General features: G+C 41.5%; 1 protein-coding gene across 5 annotated transcripts in view; it reads right to left on the bottom strand.

Annotated features, from left to right (window-relative positions):
• The window catches only part of GRM3 (glutamate metabotropic receptor 3), a 147,238-nt gene that overhangs the window by 51,711 nt on the left and 74,964 nt on the right, over nucleotides 1-20,563 (bottom strand). For all 5 annotated transcript variants that reach the window (XM_078394237.1, XM_078394238.1, XM_020800517.3 and 2 more), the window contains exon 2: nucleotides 5,083-5,692. In XM_078394237.1, the coding sequence (XP_078250363.1) occupies nucleotides 5,083-5,580 (498 nt within the window). In that variant the 5' untranslated portion in view covers nucleotides 5,581-5,692. The remainder of the gene's footprint in view (nucleotides 1-5,082; nucleotides 5,693-20,563) is intronic.

Here is a 20,563-nt window from a genome sequence, read left to right as displayed (position 1 = left end):
ACTAGTCCTTTGTTCTGGGGGTGGGTGGGTGTCCTGGGACTGTGCAACTCGGAGGAGGCACAGTAGAGAACTGAACTCACAAAAGTCAACTCGCTCATTTTGCCTTTTGCCTAGATGCGAAAACGAAGGAAGGAAGGAAGGAAGGAAGGAAGGAAGGGAGGAAGGGAGGAAGGGAGGGAGGGAGGGAGGGAGGGTTTACCATACCCTGGCTCTGGTTGCCTTATTCCCTAGTTAGTTAAGGTTTATCTATATTCCTTTCATGCTCATTTCCATAATCGGCTGGCTCAGAAGCAGTTTTGTATCACTTGCTGTGACATCATACAGGTTTACTTCCTCTTCTCCCTGTTTGCTTCTAAAAGCTCAAGGAATTAGGCTGCTGTTGATACAGCAACCTAATCACATCCATGGGCGGCAGATTACCTGCAAGGCAAACTGCCATGGCATACATCTCTGCCCTCCAATATTTGCTGCTGCCTCCCAACATCCGCTGCCTTAAGTGACTGCCCCAATCTGCCCAGAGGCAGGACTGGCCTTGGGATATACAGTACTTAAAATGGAGCATGTAAAAGTTCAGCAGGGGAGAAACACACACCGATGTTATTTTAGAGATCATACAAATTCTAAGGAAGTATTCTTTCTGAAACAAATCATGATTGGGCAAAGAATGGAGCTTTGCGTATCAGGTTTCTGGCTCAATCACTTTTGGCATTAAAAAAATGAGAATGGAAAAAGAGACAATAGACTATATATTTTACTTTTCATTGTGCTTTGCATTTTGTTGGTGTAATGTTTGCATATTTGTTCAATGTACATTCCCAATTTGGAAGTGTATACCAAAGATTCCTGAGCTACAGTTTTTTCTTTCTTCCCTCTGACTTCTACACCTCGTAATTCAGAGGACTTGCAACTAGAGCAGAGATGTGATTGTGCAGCATAGTAGCCAGAAGACCAAGCAGAGAGTTAGGAAGTAATCTCTCCACTCGTCCCCTTTTCCTGAGCAGAAGAGTCATGCTTCCACTCAGCACACAACATTAAGTACATCACAGGAGGAAGGGCAGATTCCCATTTCTGCACTGATCAAGGAGAGTCACTGCCACTAAAGATTTGATAAAGGCTGCAGAACAATGAGCTGTGTGTGCATCAGTCCTGTCTCTTTGCTCTGTGCCCATTGTTTTCTTTCATTCATTCAAAGAATGATAACTGTTCCTAGTCCACCTCTTGAGTTCTTAGCGACCTTATTCAGTGTTGAGTTTCAAGTGCACTAGCAAACATTCACCTCCCTAGCATCGGTTTCTCTTCCAGGGGAAAGACAATCTAATTGAAAAGGTCATTGATTTTTCTTTCTACGATTGAGATAGTTTTGTATTGATCTCAGGAGGAAAGCCTGTTGAGTGAAACCCTTGTAAACAGAGATAGCCGGCGCAAAAGGCATTATTAGTTATGTCTCTTAATTTCTAGATATGATGGAGAGTCTAATAATGTAAAAGTTGAGAAGATGCTAGATGATACAACGGTGTGAGGGGGATGCTCTTGGCATCCTTCGTGGCCGTACACCTGTTCTACAGGTCTCAGTGAGGAGCACATGGGAGCCCTGATAAAAACCCCACTGACTCCAGAGCTCAGTGATGAGCCAGCCCAAAAGCAAGAGCTCCCTGAAGTCAGAAAGCCATGCCAGATCTGCCCCAATGACAGAGCTAGTAGGGGCTGAGGACTGGGTAAAGGGACACCTGTGTGACAGTAGAAGGAGAAACATCTGGGGCAAGATTATGGCATAAGTAGGATGGAAAGAGGGAGGCTAAAATAAGAGGAGAAAGGGGGGACGCTATGTGAGAGGCAAAGCTAGAGATGTGGGCAGAGTCCTGGGAAGAATTGCTGCCGGTATTCTATACTTCAGCAGAGGCAAGGATGAATGATCAGGAAGATCCATTGACTGGAGACTAGGTGAGCTTGAGAAAGGCCAGGGATGCAGGAGAGGGCCATTTACTTCTGAGGAGAGACTAGAAAGTGGATCTAAAGAAGCAGGTAATACTTGCCCGCCTCGACCAGCTCCCACTCAGTGTTGATGCTGGAGATGGTGCCACCAGAAGCCGTGCCTCAAGGAGCTAGCTCAGGTACTGAAAGAAGGCTCCTCCAATTCTAACCTCCATCAGGGACTACCAGTCCTGATGGAAGGGTATTGTTGGATGAGGGCTAGTGAAGATAACTCGGCTCCAGATAAGGGTGAAGGATGGATTAGGGGAAAAGTGTGGGAAATTGCCATTAGGGATTTGGGGCACCGTCGGGGGCAAGACATCTCTGAGTCCCCAGTCTACTGGTTTAGGACACTTATACAAAATTTTGTACAAAATAAACTCTGTTGAAGAACAGTAGGACACATGATTGCCCTAAATTTTGATTGAGATACTTATACAGTGGTGCCTCGCAAGACGATTACCTCACAAAATGATTAATCCACAAGATGATTAGTTTTTGCAATCACTGTTGTGCTTCACAAACCGGTTTTTCCTATGGGCGATTTTCGCTAGATGATAATTGGGTCTGTGCTTCGCAAGGTGTTTTTTTTTTAGGGATGCTGTTTCGCAAGACGACGATTTTGACAGCTGGGGTCAATGACTCGCAAGACGATTGTTTTAACAGACTCTGTTTTGCAAGACAAATGTCTGCAGGGTTTTTTTGTTGTTGTTGTTCAAATCTCAACCATTAATACCCAGGATGCATTGTGCGTTTTGCCGGGAAGGTTTAAAAAGCCTTCCCAATACAGCCTGGGTTTACTTTTCCACGTGCAGTTCCAAGGTTGACTTAGTGAGGGGCAACTGTGGTCTGTGTTGTGGGTGCATCCTGTGTTTGAAGAAATTGAAGATTTGCAGAACTTTTTGGCCAGCAAAAGATAAGTGTGCATCTTCTGGAACGGATTATGGTTGTAAGTGGAGGCAACACTGTACTTAGATTCTAGGGTTCTTGTTTCACATCTGTTCCACAAGTGGGGCAACTCAGGGACCGAACAGTGGAGAATCTCACCTTGAAATTTCTGAGGTCAGTGGCCCCTGCAGTAACCACAAACTACTTATGCTCACAAGTGAATCATTCTCACTTTGCTGTCCTGTACGTATACCAGTAACCCTAGTTTCTTCCCCTCATCTCCTCTGTGGGCATAGCAATCCCTCTTTGTGACTATTTCTGGATGCCCTCCAAAGATGCCATGGAACTGGGCTACTATCTGAGAGACAGTTCAACTGAAGGATTGGTTATAGGCTCTAGGGGTGCATGGCATCATTGTAACATGAGGAAAAACAAAGGAAAGGCCATGCTAGAGCAGGTCAAAGATTTATGGTATCTAGTTCATCCTGTTTTCCATAGTGGCCAAGCAGATATTTACCCAAAGCCAACATGGTATAGCACCTTATAACTCATTTTCTACAGCAACTGGTACCAAGAGGCAAATTGCTTTTGGTACTGGAGGGAAAGGATGTTAGAAATATAAATGTTCTTGTCCTTGATGAAAAGGTGTTTCTCTATACATTGTTATTTGCTGGCCTTTTTACTCTCATGCAGTAGCAAAAAGCTGAAAGTGGCTGACAGTTGTTTTGATGGGGCCTTTCAGCCCACCAAGACACCCTATTAAATAAACTGACAGCCATTGTGAGATATGGTTCTGCTTTTGCACAGTAGCAAAATACTAGCACATCCTTCAACAGTAAAAAAAGGTAACGTTAAAGGTTCCCCTCGACAATTAAATCCAGTCGTGTCCAACTCGAGGAGTTAGTGTTCATCCCTATTTGTAAATTGAAGAGCCAGCGTTTGTCCATAGATACTTTCCATGGTCATGTGGCCAGCATGACTAGATATGGAACACTGTTACTTTCCCATTTAGTAGGTACCTATTCATCTAGTCATATTTGCATGCGCTAGAACTGATAGGTTGGCAGAAACTGGGACAAGCAAGGGGAGCTCACCCCATCATGTGGATTTGAACTGCCAATCTTTCAATAAATAACTCAGTGGCTCAGTGGTTTAACGCACAGCGCCACCTGCATCCCTTCTTCAACAGTACCACTAGCCCCCTCAAAAAAGTATGTGGATGCGCAAAACAATAACAAAACAAAACAAAAACCCTTACAAAACATACATGAAAAACCAAAAACCAAACCCTTAAATCTTTTACAGAAAGAAGGGAGTAATTTTGAGTAGAAATACTTGCATTTTGTGCAAAATTCAGAAGATTTGCACAAAAGAACAAGGTTATCTCACAAAATGATTTTTTTTTCAAAATACAAAGTTTTTTTTGCAAACTTTGCAAAAAAAAATGGGCCTGAATATAGAAGTATCACTGCCAAAATGATCAAGCCACTGACAATCAGTTACATGTACATTTCACTTGAATCTTTGGTAATATTGTGAACTACAATTCCCAGAATGCTGGTGGGGAAGATTCTAGAAATTCTAGTTTAACAAAATGAATGAATGAATGAATGAATGAATGAATGAATGAATGAATGAATGAATGAAATAAAATAAAATAAAATAAAATAAAATAAAATAAAATAAAATAAAGAATGTTACCATGCTTGGCCTAAAAGTCTGTGATGCCACTGATTGACTTTATGACTCTTTACAAGCAAGCACATGATCTGGGACTCAATGATGTCCCTTGCCCCCAAATCTCATAGCCTAAAGCTCTGAAATCTGCCTATCCATGAGTCATTTTTCCTTCTCCTGATGGAACACTGGTGGTGATGATGGATGGTATCCACACTTCACATATCTGGGTAGCACCAGTTAGGCTGGGGCAGAGAAACTCTGGCCCTCCAGATATTGCTAAATTCTGGCTCCCCGAATTTAGTTACAGATGATGGGACCTGAAGTCCAATAATATTGTTCCCCAACCCCAAGGCAGCGGCAAGTGCTGCATTGCTCTGTCTATCAGTGATGCTGCACTTTCCACTATTTAGTTGGCTTAAACTGGAACTGCACAACATTGTTCTGCTTTTTTGGCTCCATAACAGTCACACCAACCCAGATGATTTTCACTTTCGGATTCCCTACAGCAGCTGATGACCCCTTTTATAGAACTTAATATCTCACCTGTATGGAGACACTGCTGTAAGAACCTCCAATAACACCTGCAATGAGTAATGGGATGTTTTCTTGAATTGCATACGACCCATCAGGGCACATATACTCTGCTTCATCCACTTTAGTCAAAGAAGCCCTGACAAACTCCAGAGACTGTTCTAATGCATATGTGTCCCGTGAACAAGTATCCAAAATATGAACTCCAAGTTTAATTCCCGGGAGCAGATTGCTATCTTTGTTGATCTCATCAATAGCAAATAACATTGCCTCCAGACGCTGGATACCTCGGTCTTCATTGATTCTCCCACATTCATCTGTACCGCTGCCCTTTTCTTTAATTGGGAACAAACCACCCAAAACCAGATCTCCTTCAATTTTGATTTCTTTCCTTATAAAATTGTGGTCACCCAGAGTAAGGAAGATTCCTTCGGAAAAGAAAGCCAGAGCAAGCACATGGAGCTTTGCCAGCATCTTCACTGGTCCTCTTTTAGCAGCTCTAACCAACATTTTTAAGAGCTCTAGAGGCCTTCATTCCTTCCAGCACATTGTCTCATTGCAGTGGGAGGTGTCATCCTGTTCACAAGAGAGGAGCAAGCCAACCAGAGCTTCCATCAAGTCTCTGAAAGAGAAGAAAAGAATTAGAGATGAGACAGGGGATGGATCTTTTAAGAGCACACTGAGTTGTGGTTGGATCCAGAACTAAATCTTAGTCAGGCATTCCTTCCTGCATTCAACAAACACACAAGGAGGATGAACTTTCTAGACCCATCCCTTCAAGCCTCGGTTCTGTTCTTTTCTATGTATGGAGGACAATAAGTCTGAAGGAGAACAACATCCAAGCTAGTCAATTTTCTCTGTTTTCAATTCCATATCCCTCCTATATGTGGAGCATAAGAAGCCCCCTGTATCCCTGAGGTGATGGAAGGACGAAGAAAGTTAAAAGAAAGGTTTGAACTAGTGTGATCTTCCCTTTGTTCAAGACAGGGACAAATGCCTGCATACACCTTGTCCCATATGGACCGTGATCACACTGGAAATTTGAATCGATTTCTGTTCAGGTTTTTTAAAATATCAGGTTCAAGTCATGTGGTATTGAAACCAGTTGCTGCGTTTGCATGCATTGAACAGAAATCAATTGATTCCTGGTGATTTAAACCCAGTTTTGGCACCTACACTGTTGAAATCAACTGATTTCCTTCTGTTTTAGAAGCACGCTGCTCTTAAAGTTTTTCTTAAAAATTAAAGTAAGAGATACATCAATAAATTGCTACCTGGTGTCATAATAAGATGCTACCTGGTGTCATAATAGTTGCTAGAAACCACAGGGAAAACACTGAAGAGGTGTCCCCAGCTGATTAATTATGAAAAAGTGGGGCAGGGGAGAGAAGGCTTCCAGCTCTTTTGCAGGGCAATGCTCCTGGCACACAGACCATTCTCCATGTCCATGCACATCTACTCTGTGCCCCTTCTGTGCCTGCTCTGCATTTACTGACCTGCTGCTGCTCCACCAGCTCCTTCATCAGCCAAATGGAGAGAACGGGGTAGGTGGTAGAAATGCAAAATGTACTGATGAAATGGTGCAGTAGTAAACATTTTAGGAAATAATTTTTGAGAAAAAAAATTAAAAGGAAAAACGGCTGCACCCTTGCCACCCAAAATCCACATAGACACAAATGAAACAGTGTTCACACTCACCAAAACTGCATTAAAAAATTGAATCGATTTCAGAAGTGAGGTATTTTAAAAAGTCCCTGCTGGCCAGTTGAAAAAAACTTGCTTTGCAGGCCATATAAAATGGTTTCACCCATGTGTCATGTGAACGATAAAAACTAAATTGATTTAAAGGATTCTTAAATGGTTATTGCCAGTGTGACCACAACCATACTTAAGGCAGGCCCACTGAAATCAACGAGTCATTGATTAGTCATGAGCAATGGTTCCCAACCTTCGGTCCCCAGATATTCTTGGATGACAGCTCCCAGAAATCCTGGCCAGCAGTGCTAGTGGTGAAGGTTTCTGGGAACTGCAGTCCAAGAACATCTGGGGACCCAAGGCTGAGAATCACTGATCATGAATAACTTGGCCAAACCAGATTATATACTTATCATGTTTTTAGAAATAATACTTCCTGTAGTGAAAGAGATTTGTTTGTCATGGTATATGATTTCCCCCCTCACCCACATGCTTTAGCATGCTTTGTTTTGTGATTCCTGATTCAAAATTGAATATGGATTTGGTTTCCAAGTCAGATGGCCAAGACACATATCTATGAGGAGATCCCACTAGAGAAGGGAAAAAAGGTTAATGGAATGAAATGCAAACTCCCATAACATCTAACTTGGCCACCAATATGAATAGGCCTGGACTCGACCCTTGATTTTGAATTTTTCATGGAGCTTTTGGGCTAGTTCTCTGGCAAAAGAGTAGTCATTCATCTAATTTCTTCATTGACTATCTCCTAAACATGCAGCATGTGGCTTTGTATATATGGCCAAGGTAACATGAATCCTTGCCCTCCAAAAAGATATGTAAAATTAGTTAATGGTTGAGCTGGGAAATGTGCTTACATTTGTAAATATTAACTTCTTAGAATGTATGAAACAGGCTTTTATCTTTCTGATGACATTTGCCACAATCCGTCTATTGATATACACGTTTGTTGATTTCTCTCACATATAGATGCAGAAAGATACGTCGAAAGGGGAATTATGTCTCCAAATACTAGAAGGTACACATATACTGCCCAGCAGTTGACTTGGACAGTGGTAGTCATATGCCAGTGGAGCGTGTATGGAGAAGATGCAGGATTCAGTCAATGCACTGGTTTTCTTCTTCCTAACTCTCTAACAGGGTCAGTGCCTTTCTTGTTCACCTTTGTGGGTAGTCATGTAAACATGGGTGTAAAGTAGAAATGAGAAATATGAATCTATCAGCCCATAATACCTAAAATACCTATTGGTCCTGCTTGCCAGGATATCCTGGGTATTTTTCCCCCTTAGTATTAATAGTTCCCATTTCTGGTGTAGATAAAGGAAGAACAAACAAGGCATAAGCATATTTTTCAGCAACAAAGTTTTTGATTTCCAAATGGTTCTCTTGCTTGAGACTAGTCAGGGCTTATGCTCTGAGAATTGGCATGTTAAAAGACATGGCAGCTTGCTAGTGGAGGAACAGCGCAAACTGAGTCAGGGGGTTTGTGAAACGATGAGACTCTGAAGGCAGAGAGATGGCACTGGGGCTTGGCTAGTACAATCCCTGCTTTCAAGAGTTCTATTTCTCAGGTTGAGAGATTACTCTGTGTGTAGGGCTGCCTGGCACTCTGCAATGGGGTGATTTTGAAGGCAGGGACGTTGCTGGTCTTCAAAGGGGCTTTCAAAGCTATTTAGGCTCTTGATGTAATTAGTACACTTCCCACCTTAGAAATGTTGCAGAGTTTTGAATTTCTGACAAAATTTCCTTTTACTATGCAATAAAAGTACAGAGATCCGCAGAGGAGAATAGCCACAAGTTTCCCCTTAGCTATTGGTTTTGAAGCAGTGTCTTTTTCATGGTAATAGCTGAGTTTTCCATGACATCTACTCTTCCAATTAAGGCACTACATTCGAGTCTTTTTAGTTAGGGGGAAAACACATGATTTTAACAAAGAGATATGACAGATTTGCAAAATTATTACTAATTTGGAGACAGTAAATTAATTTGTTCTCTCATTCTGATATTACAGTAGGACGCCATATCTGCTGGGGATTGGTTTTGTGGCCCTCCAAATATTGAAAACCGTGTATAATAGCAAACACTATATAAACACTATACAAAAGGAAAAATTCAAGAAAAGTTATTTTCACATGTATCACCAGGACTGACCACTAGTGGGTGCCAGGGACCATGCTATGTGTTCTTCACTAAAAACTATTCATAGCATGGTCCCTGTCTCCATCTAGTGGCTTGTTATGGTAATACATGTGAAAATAGTTTTTTTCTGGTTTTCTTTTAATATTTGTAATATTTTTAGACCCTAGATAAATGAAGCCGTGGATACTGATCCTGTGGATATGGAGGTCCCACTGTATTTGAAGTTGCAATCACTAGATATGGTTGATCAGTAGTAGATTTGGAACAAGTAAACACAGCATTTCTTCACACAATATTTGTTTATTATTTATTTTATTTTATTTATTAGATTTGTATCCCGCCCATCTAGACTACGTCTGCTCTGGGCAGCTTACAGTAAAAGCATGAAAACAACATATAAAGAATTAAATGACAATTGAAATCAATAATATTAGTGGCATTCAAGATGGAAAAGCAAAATGGAAGATAGAAAAGAAAATCAAGTGGTGATTGGAGGGAAGGCCTGCCTAAAGAGCCAGGTCTTAAGTTGGCTCTTAAAAATACCCAGTGAGAGTGCCAGGTGAATTTCCGATGGAAGTTTATTTCAAAGTCAAGGAGCCACTGCCAAGAAGGCCCAGTTTCTTGTTCTTTCTTTCTGGGCCTTCCTCGGCGTTAGGCCCCTCAGCCACCTTTCCTGGCTGTATTGAGTGATTCGAGTAGATCTAGGTGGGAGAAGGCGTTCCACTAGGTATCGAGGTCCTAAACCATTTAGGGCTTGATATATCAACATTAACACTTTGAAATCAATGCGGAAGCGAATGGGCAGCCAATGCAAGGCAGCTAGAATGGGAGAAATATGCTGGTATTTTCTTGTTCCAGTAAGTAGTCTGGCTGCCACATTCTGCACCATTTGAAGCTTCCGCATCAATCTCAAAGGTAGCCCCAAGTAGAGTGCATTACAGTGGTCTAATCTCGAGATTACAAGCACATGGACCAAAGTGGTGAACGCCCCACCATCAAGATAGGGACACAGCTGGGCAATCTGTCACAGATGGAAATAGGTGGAACGGACCACTGACGCCACCTGGGTTTCCATGGTGAGCACCTGGTACAGATGAATCCCCAAGCTGCAAACCTCACTCTTCGTGGTGAGAGTCACCCCCCCCAAAAAAGAGAGGGAGTTTCCCAAACCACCGATGGAGGGACCGCCCACCCTCAGGACCTCCGTCTTGTCCGGGTTCAGCAGGGCCAGTCCTGCCACTAGGCAGAATGAAGTAGACACTTCCATTGCCATGAAAGGCCAGCAAATTGTTAGTTCCATGATTTATTGTTTCATGTTTGTTGTCAGGGATGGAAAAAGATCTTTGTGGTTTTTGTTTTGTTTTGTTTTGTCTCAATGCCAAAGTAACTGCATAAGGTGTTGGCACTTAATTTCCCAAAGTGGAATGGTATGGGCTGGGCATGCCACAGGCTGCTCTGCTTGAGGCAGCCAGATGACTCAAGCTAGCCCTGTTGAATGGGTACATTGATGGCTTTGAGCTAGTTTTGAAAGAAGAGCCTGGATAGATCTGTCAGTACCTATTGCCTCCAAATGGAGCTTACATCTTCAGTACAAGGTAATACAAGGCAATTCTGAATACCAGTTGTTGGAAGGTGGGGTAAGAGCTTGGGAAAGTTACTTTTTGGCCATTCAACATGACCAGTACCCATGACTCTTGGTTATGGGTGATTCTGGGAGTTGTAGTCTTTAAAGAGAAATTTTCAATTATCTTTGCTGGGAGCAAACCATGGTGGTGGGAAGGGCCTTGCCTTCTTGCCTAGCCTTTTGTTTTCTTGGAGCAGCAGGCTGATGCCTGTCAGAAAGAGGATACCAGATTTGCTGGGCCTTGCTCTGAGCCTAAGGGGATATTCTCCTGTGTATGTTTTCTCAAGTTCCCTGTCTCTTCCTGTCAACTCCACTCAGGTCAGTGCAGATGATAATATTGGTTCCTAGCCAAAGGATTAGTCCTTAGCCCCCCAGAAGAGATTTCATAGTGCTGCAATGCCTCTTGACTGAACTGGAAGCAAAAATCAAATCTTTACCTAGAAAGGATATCTAGGCCAATGGGATCATAATTCCAGGCCATGTTATGGGTTACAGTTTTGCCCTTGATCCTGTTTCTTTAAAGTGTACAGTTTGGAGTGTTTGCCCTCAAAATACATAAAGTATGGTAATATTTATATAGAGCACTTTAATTATGTATGACTGTACTTACCTTTCTCCCCTTAAAGCAGAATTTATAATGATGACGCTTGCAGGTCTATGTATAATTTAGAGACACTTAGCATTATTTAAAAGAGAGTGCTAAGAAATTTAAAGGAGAGAAAATTAAAATTTTAACACCAAAAGAGGGAGAAACAAGGTTGTTTGCTTCTGCAGCTTTTTTCCTCACCATCTACCCTGCCTCCGCGCATGTGACTGGAAAGTATAGGAGAAAGATCTGCAGCAATTAAATGGGTAGAAATCCCAGTAAAGTGGTTAGACGTTTTAAAAATAGACTTGCTGACGTACAACTTCAGCATAGCTCATGTAAGCAGTCAGAGCTTTGCCTTCATGGTGGGTAAATGGTATCTTGGCTGTAAACAAATGCCTTTTCTGTTCACTATGTGCAATCTGCTTTCCTGCTTTCCAAAATTTGTTTATTTACTTCTTATTTATCTACTGTTAAGTACCCAACCACCAGGATGGTTGGTTGAATGTCAGGGCAAGTGCAGGTCTGGGAATTCGATGTTTACAACTAAACATAGTTCTACCTGAAGAGTTTGTGATTTCTTTGAGGTACATTCAAACTTGTGCTTTATTGTTTCCTTCAAATCAATGAAAATTACAGGTATTTCATGTAGGCTGAATCGGATGCTAAATCATTAAATAAAGGGTCACGTGAAGGGTCATAAGCTGCTGTCATTCTAACCCCCGGCTTTGAAATGAATGAATTTGTGTGATTTTGATTATAATGCTAAACATGAAATAGTCCACTGAATTCAAGGGGAATTGCTCTGTAGTAAATGTTTCTTAGTGTGCTGCCAGAGAGAGTGCTCCTGCCATTTATGAGGCACTGCACAGCTATCCTCTCTTCCCCCCCCCCGACCTTTAATGGATGTTTTTTGCTATAGGAAAAAAGAGACGGGGTGGGAGGTACAGTTGGAAAAAATCTGGAGCAATGCTGTGCCATTCGGCTTGATGAAGCAGTCACCTGAGGTTGCGGAGCCCTGTGGTTGGCAAGCAGGCCTCTCTGCCCAGCCCCTGCCTGCCCCAGGATGCCTTTTGCTGCTCTGGAGAGCTGCCCACAGAAAAGCCCATGTTTGTCAGCCTTCTGTTTTGTGAAGAGGATGGGAAGGAGAGAAGAGAGCAGAAGGCAATGATGAAACCCCCGGGGGCAAAGGTAATGACAGCCAATGACCGACAGCTTTCTTTCTTAGGTGTCTATTTCTTAAATCAATGGCTGGCTCTTTAAGAAATCACTGGTGATACATTGATTCAGCTTCTGGCAGGAGGTGTGTGCTGTGTAGTTCCAGCCTTCTTCTCATCCTGGGGTGATGCTGATGAGAGTTTTCCAAAACTGTTGCTGCTGCTGCTGTAGCAGCAGGCATCCCACAACCATCTTCTGCTCCCTCCCATCTTGTCCAGAGACTGACAACAATGATTCAGGTGGGTCTACCTTTGATGGGTCTGCCTTTTCCTCCTCCTCTACCCTTCTGCTCAAGGGCAACAATGGGCAGCGGGGAGGGAAGGAGGATTGCCTTTGCCACTATGTCTTCCTATGGCACGAATGAGCAATATGTAATGCACAGGCTGCTTGAACACCACAGGGCCATTTCTGTATCCTCCCCACCCAGTGCTCCTGCTCCTCCACATGCCTTTAAAAAGTGTTTTGAGAAACAACATATTTTTGCTCAGAATTTCCTTGTGCCTTCCAGCAGCTGTATGTATGTACTGTGCGCCGTTAAATCAATTCTAATTTACGGCAACTCTTTTCAGGGTTCTTGAGGTAGAGAATACTCAAAAGCGGTTTACCGTTGCCCTCCTCTGGGGGTGGGGTGCCCTGGGACTGCGCAGCTTGCCCATGACTGCATAGACTGGCTCTATTCATAAGAGGGACAGTGGAAAATCGAACTCCCAACTTCTGGCTCCACAATCAGATACCCAAACCTCTGAACTATCCAGCTAGCTCTAGCAGGTGGAGGGGCAGGTTTTTCAAATTAAACACTTAAAAAAAAAAAAACTAAACTAGTTTTTCAATTAAGAAAAAACCTTGTGTAGCATTTTACAAGACAGAAGCACTGCATTAAAAAAAACAAACAAGCAAATTAGTCCCTATACTGTAGCTCTTCCTGGGATTGCGGCGCCCAAGCTGCTGGCAAATCTGAAAAATGGTCCTCAGCCCCATTGAGATAACCTACCTTGTCATGTGGGGTGGGTGGTTTCTTCCTTTCTTGTGGGAGGTGTGGGGGCATGGCTGTTTATTTTGCTGCACATGCACACAGTGGGTGGCGGTGGCTGTGCAATGGTGGGTGGTGGGACCCTGCTTCCCATTTCAGGCAAGGGTCGCTGCCCATGTGCAGAAGAGCTGTAGAATGAAAACCTCAGTCTCGTGCAAAGCTCTCTGAAAGAGGCAAAGGTATATCTGGAAGGACCCTTATCTAACACTTATCCTATACTTACGTATGTGGAAAATGGGGATTGAAATCTCAATTCTGTGCTTAGAAAACAAAATTCTGTAGCCGGAATAAATTATGCAAATTATGAATTTTCATATAGTTATTTGGCTGTGCAACCTTTTTGGTTTAAAAAAACCTCTAACAGGATCACTGATATAATTTCCTATAAATTAGGAAGTGATGCTCACCACTTTCCCACAGCTGCTTTCCTTTCCTTGTTGGTAGGATAGCCCGATCAGTTCTGGAAACCGATTTTTGCAGTCAATCTGAACTCCTTTCTGTCCATTTGGAGCATGACTTTTTTCCCCCTCGGGGTCTAATTATTAGCAGTTTGACAGACTTTGAAGTGTAAAAGCCCCAAGGGGAAAAAAGTACAACAAACTTCAGCAGCAAGAGACAAGAAACTCGATTCAAGACATCCAGATCAGTTGCGTGAAGCCTAAGCGCAAGGGGACCCACATTTTGCAGAATAAAATGGTAGACAGAACTAATGGCAGAAATTCAGATGTATAACTTTAATTCAAGTAGTAAGAGTCCAAAAAACTCACACAAAATCCATCATACTGATTTCCCAGACCTCACTGAGAATTCCAATGTAATGTGCAGATGCACAGTTTTTTTAAAAAGTTGTGCAATACAGGGAGTGTTTGTGCTTTGAGCACAACATGTCAACAAACACAACATACTACCCAAATAGGGCCACATCCAGAGCCAGAAAAAATGCTTGAGATGTAAGGTAGGCAAAACAAAACAAATCCTTAAACTACTTATACCCATGAAAACAAGTGCAGCAAAATTGTATTTAAAGTAATGGGTGTGTGTGTGTGTGTGTCATAAATTGATTGTGAGGATCTTGTCCATCTTGAGGTTCATCATTGTGCCATTCTTCCTCATTACTGTCCCTTTCTTCTATGATACAGTTTATTTTCTTTGTTCTTCTTCTGCAAGGGAAAGCCAGCTGTGAAGAGGACTCCATATAGGTCTACAGCACACTTGCATACACAAGGGGCTTTTGTACTCAACTCTAGGTTTTATCCTGTTTTATTCTGAATGGATTTCTTAGAACAATAAAAGGACACTTTTCCTTTTCCCTCCCCGTAACTATCATGAGTGACCATTTCTAACCCATAGCCACCAGCTCACCTAAAGAGCCTGCTGCACTCTGCTAGCATAATCATCACAAATTCCTATGATACTATGAAGCATCTTTCTACCCTGGTAACAGAACATTTTGTTATGAGGTAAATGCCCTCTGAATGTAAGGCATAGCTTGAGCCAACGACTGATACATAGGCAACATCACTTCACCTTCTCTGCATCATGTTTTACATGCCCCAGAGACACTGCAAATTTATATCACATTGGCTGGGACAAAAAAAAAAAAAAAAAAAAAAAAAAAAAACCAAAACAAACCCAAGGACATAAACCAGTAAGTTTATTCCAATGAGTTTTTGCCCTGGTATTTCTTGTTTATGCAATGACATTTGCAATTGGCAAGGACGAGTAATTTGGGGACAATGCTTTCTGCATCCTAGAGAGATTATCCTGTAGACCTACCACTGTGTACTTTCTAGAACAGGACGTGAATATGGGGGATACAATCCCCCTCCAGTGTTTGAGAGTTAAAATATATTTGTAGACCCACCATTCCTTGGGTAGCAACATTCTTCCATGAAAGCTTTTCAGACTGTAGTAAAGGGGGTGCATATTGAATGTTCTCCCAGGAAAAATAAATAACTATACACAATGTGATACATTGTCTGGAGATGACAGAAATTGGGGGGGGGGTGTATGTCCAATTTCAGAATTCTCCCGCACCTCAAAAACATGACCTTTCTTTGACATAAACATGGCATATTACACAGCTCTCTGTAGGATAGAAAAGACCAACTCAGTGTCTGTCATGCTGCTTACTGCAGAAGCTTTTTAAAGGGCTATGCACAGCAAATCTTTTTTGGGTGCTTTTTTCGTTTTGGATTCTTTTAGGCGGTGCCTTTTATTTTTAATTTTTCATGCACCTGTCCTTTCATTAACTGTGAAAGGGAAAATGTCTTTCAGATTCTTTCATTTTGGTGTATGCGTTGTTTCCTTGCATTCCAAAAGCCTTAAGGACTTCCTAAAAACTACTCCAAAGAAGCACAGAGGGAAGGTAACAGAGAACAGCTGCTCCAAAAGTGGACAACAATACATGAGAAAGAAAAAATAATCAAAACCCCAGCAAAAATGCACTTTTAGTAGAATAAATACAAAGTAAATTGACAAAATAACATATTTTTAAAAGATAAATCAAACAGGGAAAGCAACCTCTCTCCATGTTGGGAAAAATAGCAAAAATAATGAAAAAAATCACACACAGCATTCTCTCTTAAAAAACAAGAAAATCAAGCAAACAAATCAAAGCCTCTTTTTAGCATCCCCTTCTTTTGAAATTACTAATGATTTGTGTTTTCTTTTAAAAACAAATGAAAAAGAAAAAGAAAAAAGGAGCCTCTCATGTTTTTCCCAATTTCCTTAAATATGAAAGTCCAATCCCTACCTTTTTAGAAGGAAGTGCATTTTTATTTAGGACAGAAAGTGTTCCATCCAGTATGATTTTACCTCTGAGTCAACAAATTAATCTTTTAATAGGCATAACTATTCAATGAGGGCACATGAAAGAAGAGAAAGAATTCCAAAATCAAGTCAAGCCTAGATCTTGCAGCCACAGGTTATTGAAAATTAAATGTTAAAATATCCACAAAGAAGAAATAGTGCTATTTATCATTGGTAATGTATAGGCTTTGAGTTTAGAGTATTTGAAGACAAACCATTCCTTGGATAGTAACATTCCTCAGACAAGCTTTTTCAGACTGCAGGCAAAGGGATGCATATTGAATGCTCCCCCCTGAAAAATAAATAGCATAGGCAGAAAATGGGTATTTTAGAGAGGACAGGAACAATTGGAGCTAATCTCCACCTGAAGATGAAATGTTCCATTTCAAAATGCTTTTAATGCCTGATGACTTGTTTGTTGAGAGAGCTTCCCAGAAGACCCTATCACGGTCTTAGTGTGATATATTTTCTGGAGATCACATTAGGTGAGTGGACAAGAAAGGATCATTTCTTTTTCATTCCTTTTCATTTTAAACAGTTTCACTTGTTCTATTTCTCATTTGCTGGAATTGCACTGTTTTCATCTCCTTCTGTTGATTTCAGTGGGAGACTCAGCCAATTTTTTTGTAACCTGTAACATTTTCCCTAGTACTCTTAACTCATCCCACATGGGGCCTTAGGCTGACCAAACTTCATAGTGATTGAACAAAAGGCTCCTATTTTATAGATCACAGAGTGGCTACACATTCCATGCACTTCCTGTTGCCTCTATTGGGAGAATCTTCTTCCATAACATCACATTGTAGACATGATTTCACATTGTTCAGAAGGCTCACTTGATAGAATTGTACTTCCATCGGATCAATATTCATGCATTGCTAATTCTTCAAATGTTACCATTTTGTTGTTCCACATGAAGCTAGTTCACATATGCCTCACGATTCTCATTCTTTAAGCAGTGAATGCTGAATGACCAATATTTGAGAATTCTCACAGGTGTCTTGCAACCAGGGGATTGGAAACAAACAACAAAAACCCTGACTGTGACATTTTCATCTATGATAAAGGATCATTCACACATTGAGGTTGTCTTTTGGGGTGTGAGCAGACATTGGTGGATCTGTCAATTGTGATTTAATTCTGAACAACTGAAAACTAGCTCTGTGGAGTGGGGAAACCCAAACATTGTATCTTGGGGAATGTAAGGCAGTATTGCCCTCTATTTCCAACGGCTGAGTTGCAAATAGTGCTGTAATACGAAAGAAATTTCACCAAGGTTTGGAGAACCCAAAGATTGATTGAAATGATTTAAAAAGTATCCATAAAAAAAAGAGAGAGAGAGGACTGAACATACTCAGTAGTCAACAACTGCAGGATGATAGTTGGCTGGAAAGCAAGATGGAAGACTAGTGAGGAATGGACAAAACTGAGATTCCTCCTTTTTGCCAGATTTAGTTGCACGTCCCATTATGTGAATATTCTACCTCTGATGGCTTGTTCTCCCTTATCTCCTCATTTCTGTTTCCATTCTTCAATCTTCCTGTGTTTTGTGTCCAAAGCTTGGGAACTACGAAACACTTTCACAGGCAAACTCTTAACTAGGTTAGATCTTATTTTATTTCTATACCGTCATTCCATTTTACGTTACAAATATTATATAAACCTAGTTGCTCTTTGAGAAGCAAGTGCTGTGGTTCATCCCATCCACAGCAGCACAGTTCTCTGTGAAGTTCGCTTATTCCACAGCCAAGAAATGTTGCATATTCATAGTGCCTTTGAAGGAGCAATATTGGAGCCATCCAGGTTTCCTTGCAGCCTTGCCAAGATTTGCTTCTTTTCCCAGGACGCAAAAGGTGGGCTAAATTACATTCTGCCTCAGGAGGACAGGATCAGTATGCGGAAGGTACATACAACTCCAAAATTCTGGACAAATATTCAGGGATATTGCAGGAATGAAAGATCACTAAATGCATTTAGAGAGGCACTGAAAGCTGTCTTGCACATTTGAAGCTGGATCTCCTGAAATTTCCTTCCTCAGCAACTATTAAATGTACAAGAATCTTGTCCTCTTTTTTCATCTAGTGACCTTACACATGTGTATTAAAAATACACAAATTTTAGCTGCTTGCAGCCCCTGTAAATTGATGAAACCGCATCCCCTTTCCCTCTATAGGTTAACTGCGATCAGGTGGGCTGGTGTAGGTGGCTAGAATGCTGTCATTGGCCTTCCAAGATTGCTATTTACCTGCAGTGAGCAACAAGAAACTGTAGTAGGGGCTGGAACATACAGGTGTAGGGAAGTGTGTGTGTTCCTGTGTCTGTATGCCTCCTTCCACAAATTACAGTACCTGGTGTGCTCCTTGTAGCTGAAAAGGCTGTGTACCCCTGATATATTTGTGCTCTTCTTTTTTCCCTGCAAAGGACACAAAGGCCATGGCTGGGAAAGATCAAGGTCAAGGTCCCCTTTTGCACTCTTTGCAAGCAAACACTGTGATTTATATCTGTGGGTGTTTGTTGGTTTTTTAATCTAGCCAATGTTCCCTTAAAAGTATAGCCTAGTAACTTCACCAGGTTCCACTTCCAGGTGTGTGCATACAAGACTGCAGCTTTAATCAAGAAAGAGTGAAGTGATGGTTGCATTTTGTATCTGGGGGGGTTGTAAGGATTAACTGGGGCAGCTGATCTCAAAAGTTAACACGGTAACTGTTCCATTGTGTGACAGTTTCCCCGAGGCCACAACACTCAGTGGTGCATGAAATCACAATTAACAAAGCAAGTGTTTTGCAAAGCAGCAGAAGCTGCAGCAAACGACGTTGCACAATTAGCTTGATTTTTGTCACAGCTCCGTTGAGTAACAGCCTGGTGATTACTGGACTGTGGCATGTATTAGAAAGCCATTAATAAAGCACAACTGATTGCAGATCACACTCACTCGCTTGTATGCTTTAATTGTTTATGTCACAGAAACTGGCTGGCAACAAAAGCTGCCCTAGGCTATAAATCATTACAAAGTTTTTTGGCTGCAGAATGGAGCATCTGGGCAGATCAGCTTCCCAAGCTCTCTTTTTCTGGTGCAAAAGCTAACCTGCCAGATCCCTCCAATGAGCTCGCTTCGTCAAACTCTGTCTGGTGATTTTTTAAAAAAAAGCCTAGGAGTTGCAGGAAGATTAATTTTTTTTCAATGTTTGGAAAGCAACCACAGAATCCACTTTCTAATTCTATAGTTATGGTAGTATCTTCACAATGCAAAGTGACATTAAGAACAAGTAATTGAATGCTGAATCTTTCCCAGAGCTGACACACACACAAAATGCTTTCCCTGATTCCCACAAAGTGTTTATAACTCTGAAATACTTCACTAATATTCAGACAATTAAGAGTACTATGTAACTGCACAATTCATTACCTAGTGAGTAAATTTGTAAATAAGAAGAGTCTGGGATATCCTTTCTCATGTGTTACAGTGAGAATAACCAGCATAGTAGACGCTGCGCGAGAGCTGGACAGTCTGGGAATTGTACTTCAAAAAGATAACTTTTCCAAGCTCTGCTGTAGTCTCGGTGGTTCTGTAGGTTGGGTTAGGCCTCGTATAATCAATCCTTCTCCCAATGAATATTGCATACAGCTGTGGGTGGGGCTAAAAGCTGGTGGGTGTGGCTAGAGTCAGCTGGGGGAGGAGCTAGTCTACCTCTGGTGCAGCCCAACCTAACCTCTTTCTGCATACGTCACCCCACCCATTCACATAGAGAAGTCCTCATGTTTGTGTGGAGGAATTTGGGAAGCGCTTGGGCAGCCCCAGTGGGCTGCACTGAGCACCTCATTTGGCCTGTAGCTCAGGGCTTGCCCACATACAATTCAAATAAATAAATAAATAAATAAATAAATAAATAAATAAATAAATAAATAAATAAATAAATAACCAATCCCAAAGTCACAAATGAAAGGAAGAGAATAATGGGTTCAGACCAGCCCAACTAACAGAAATATGTATTGGCTCTAAAAATGAATGCTTTCTATTGAGCCTTCCAATGAATCATGTTTGAAATTCACACTGAATATTCAGAGCAGTCCTGTTTATAAGAAATGACTCCAGAGAATGACTGGAGAGTAAAACCAAATACTCATGTAACATCTGCAGAATATAAGCTTTTATTTCATTCCAGAGGGAATGAGAAAAGACAGATTCTTACAAAAAAGTAAAAAAAAAAAAGCTAAACTGTAGGCTACATTCCTGTACTGTGATTACTTGAAAGTACCTTTGTTATTATTTTGCATTTTATTCATTGTGGATTTTTTGTGCAGCTGGACAAGGAAGAAAAGGTTAGCACCATGGACAGCAGTCTGTTGGCTGATTTCAGACCTACGGTTGGCA

Source organism: Pogona vitticeps, chromosome 5, assembly GCF_051106095.1.
Source record: "Pogona vitticeps strain Pit_001003342236 chromosome 5, PviZW2.1, whole genome shotgun sequence".
In the NCBI taxonomy this organism is placed as follows: domain Eukaryota; kingdom Metazoa; phylum Chordata; class Lepidosauria; order Squamata; family Agamidae; genus Pogona; species Pogona vitticeps.
Note: the sequence above shows the minus strand (reverse complement) of the source record. Positions and strands in the feature narration are given on the sequence as shown.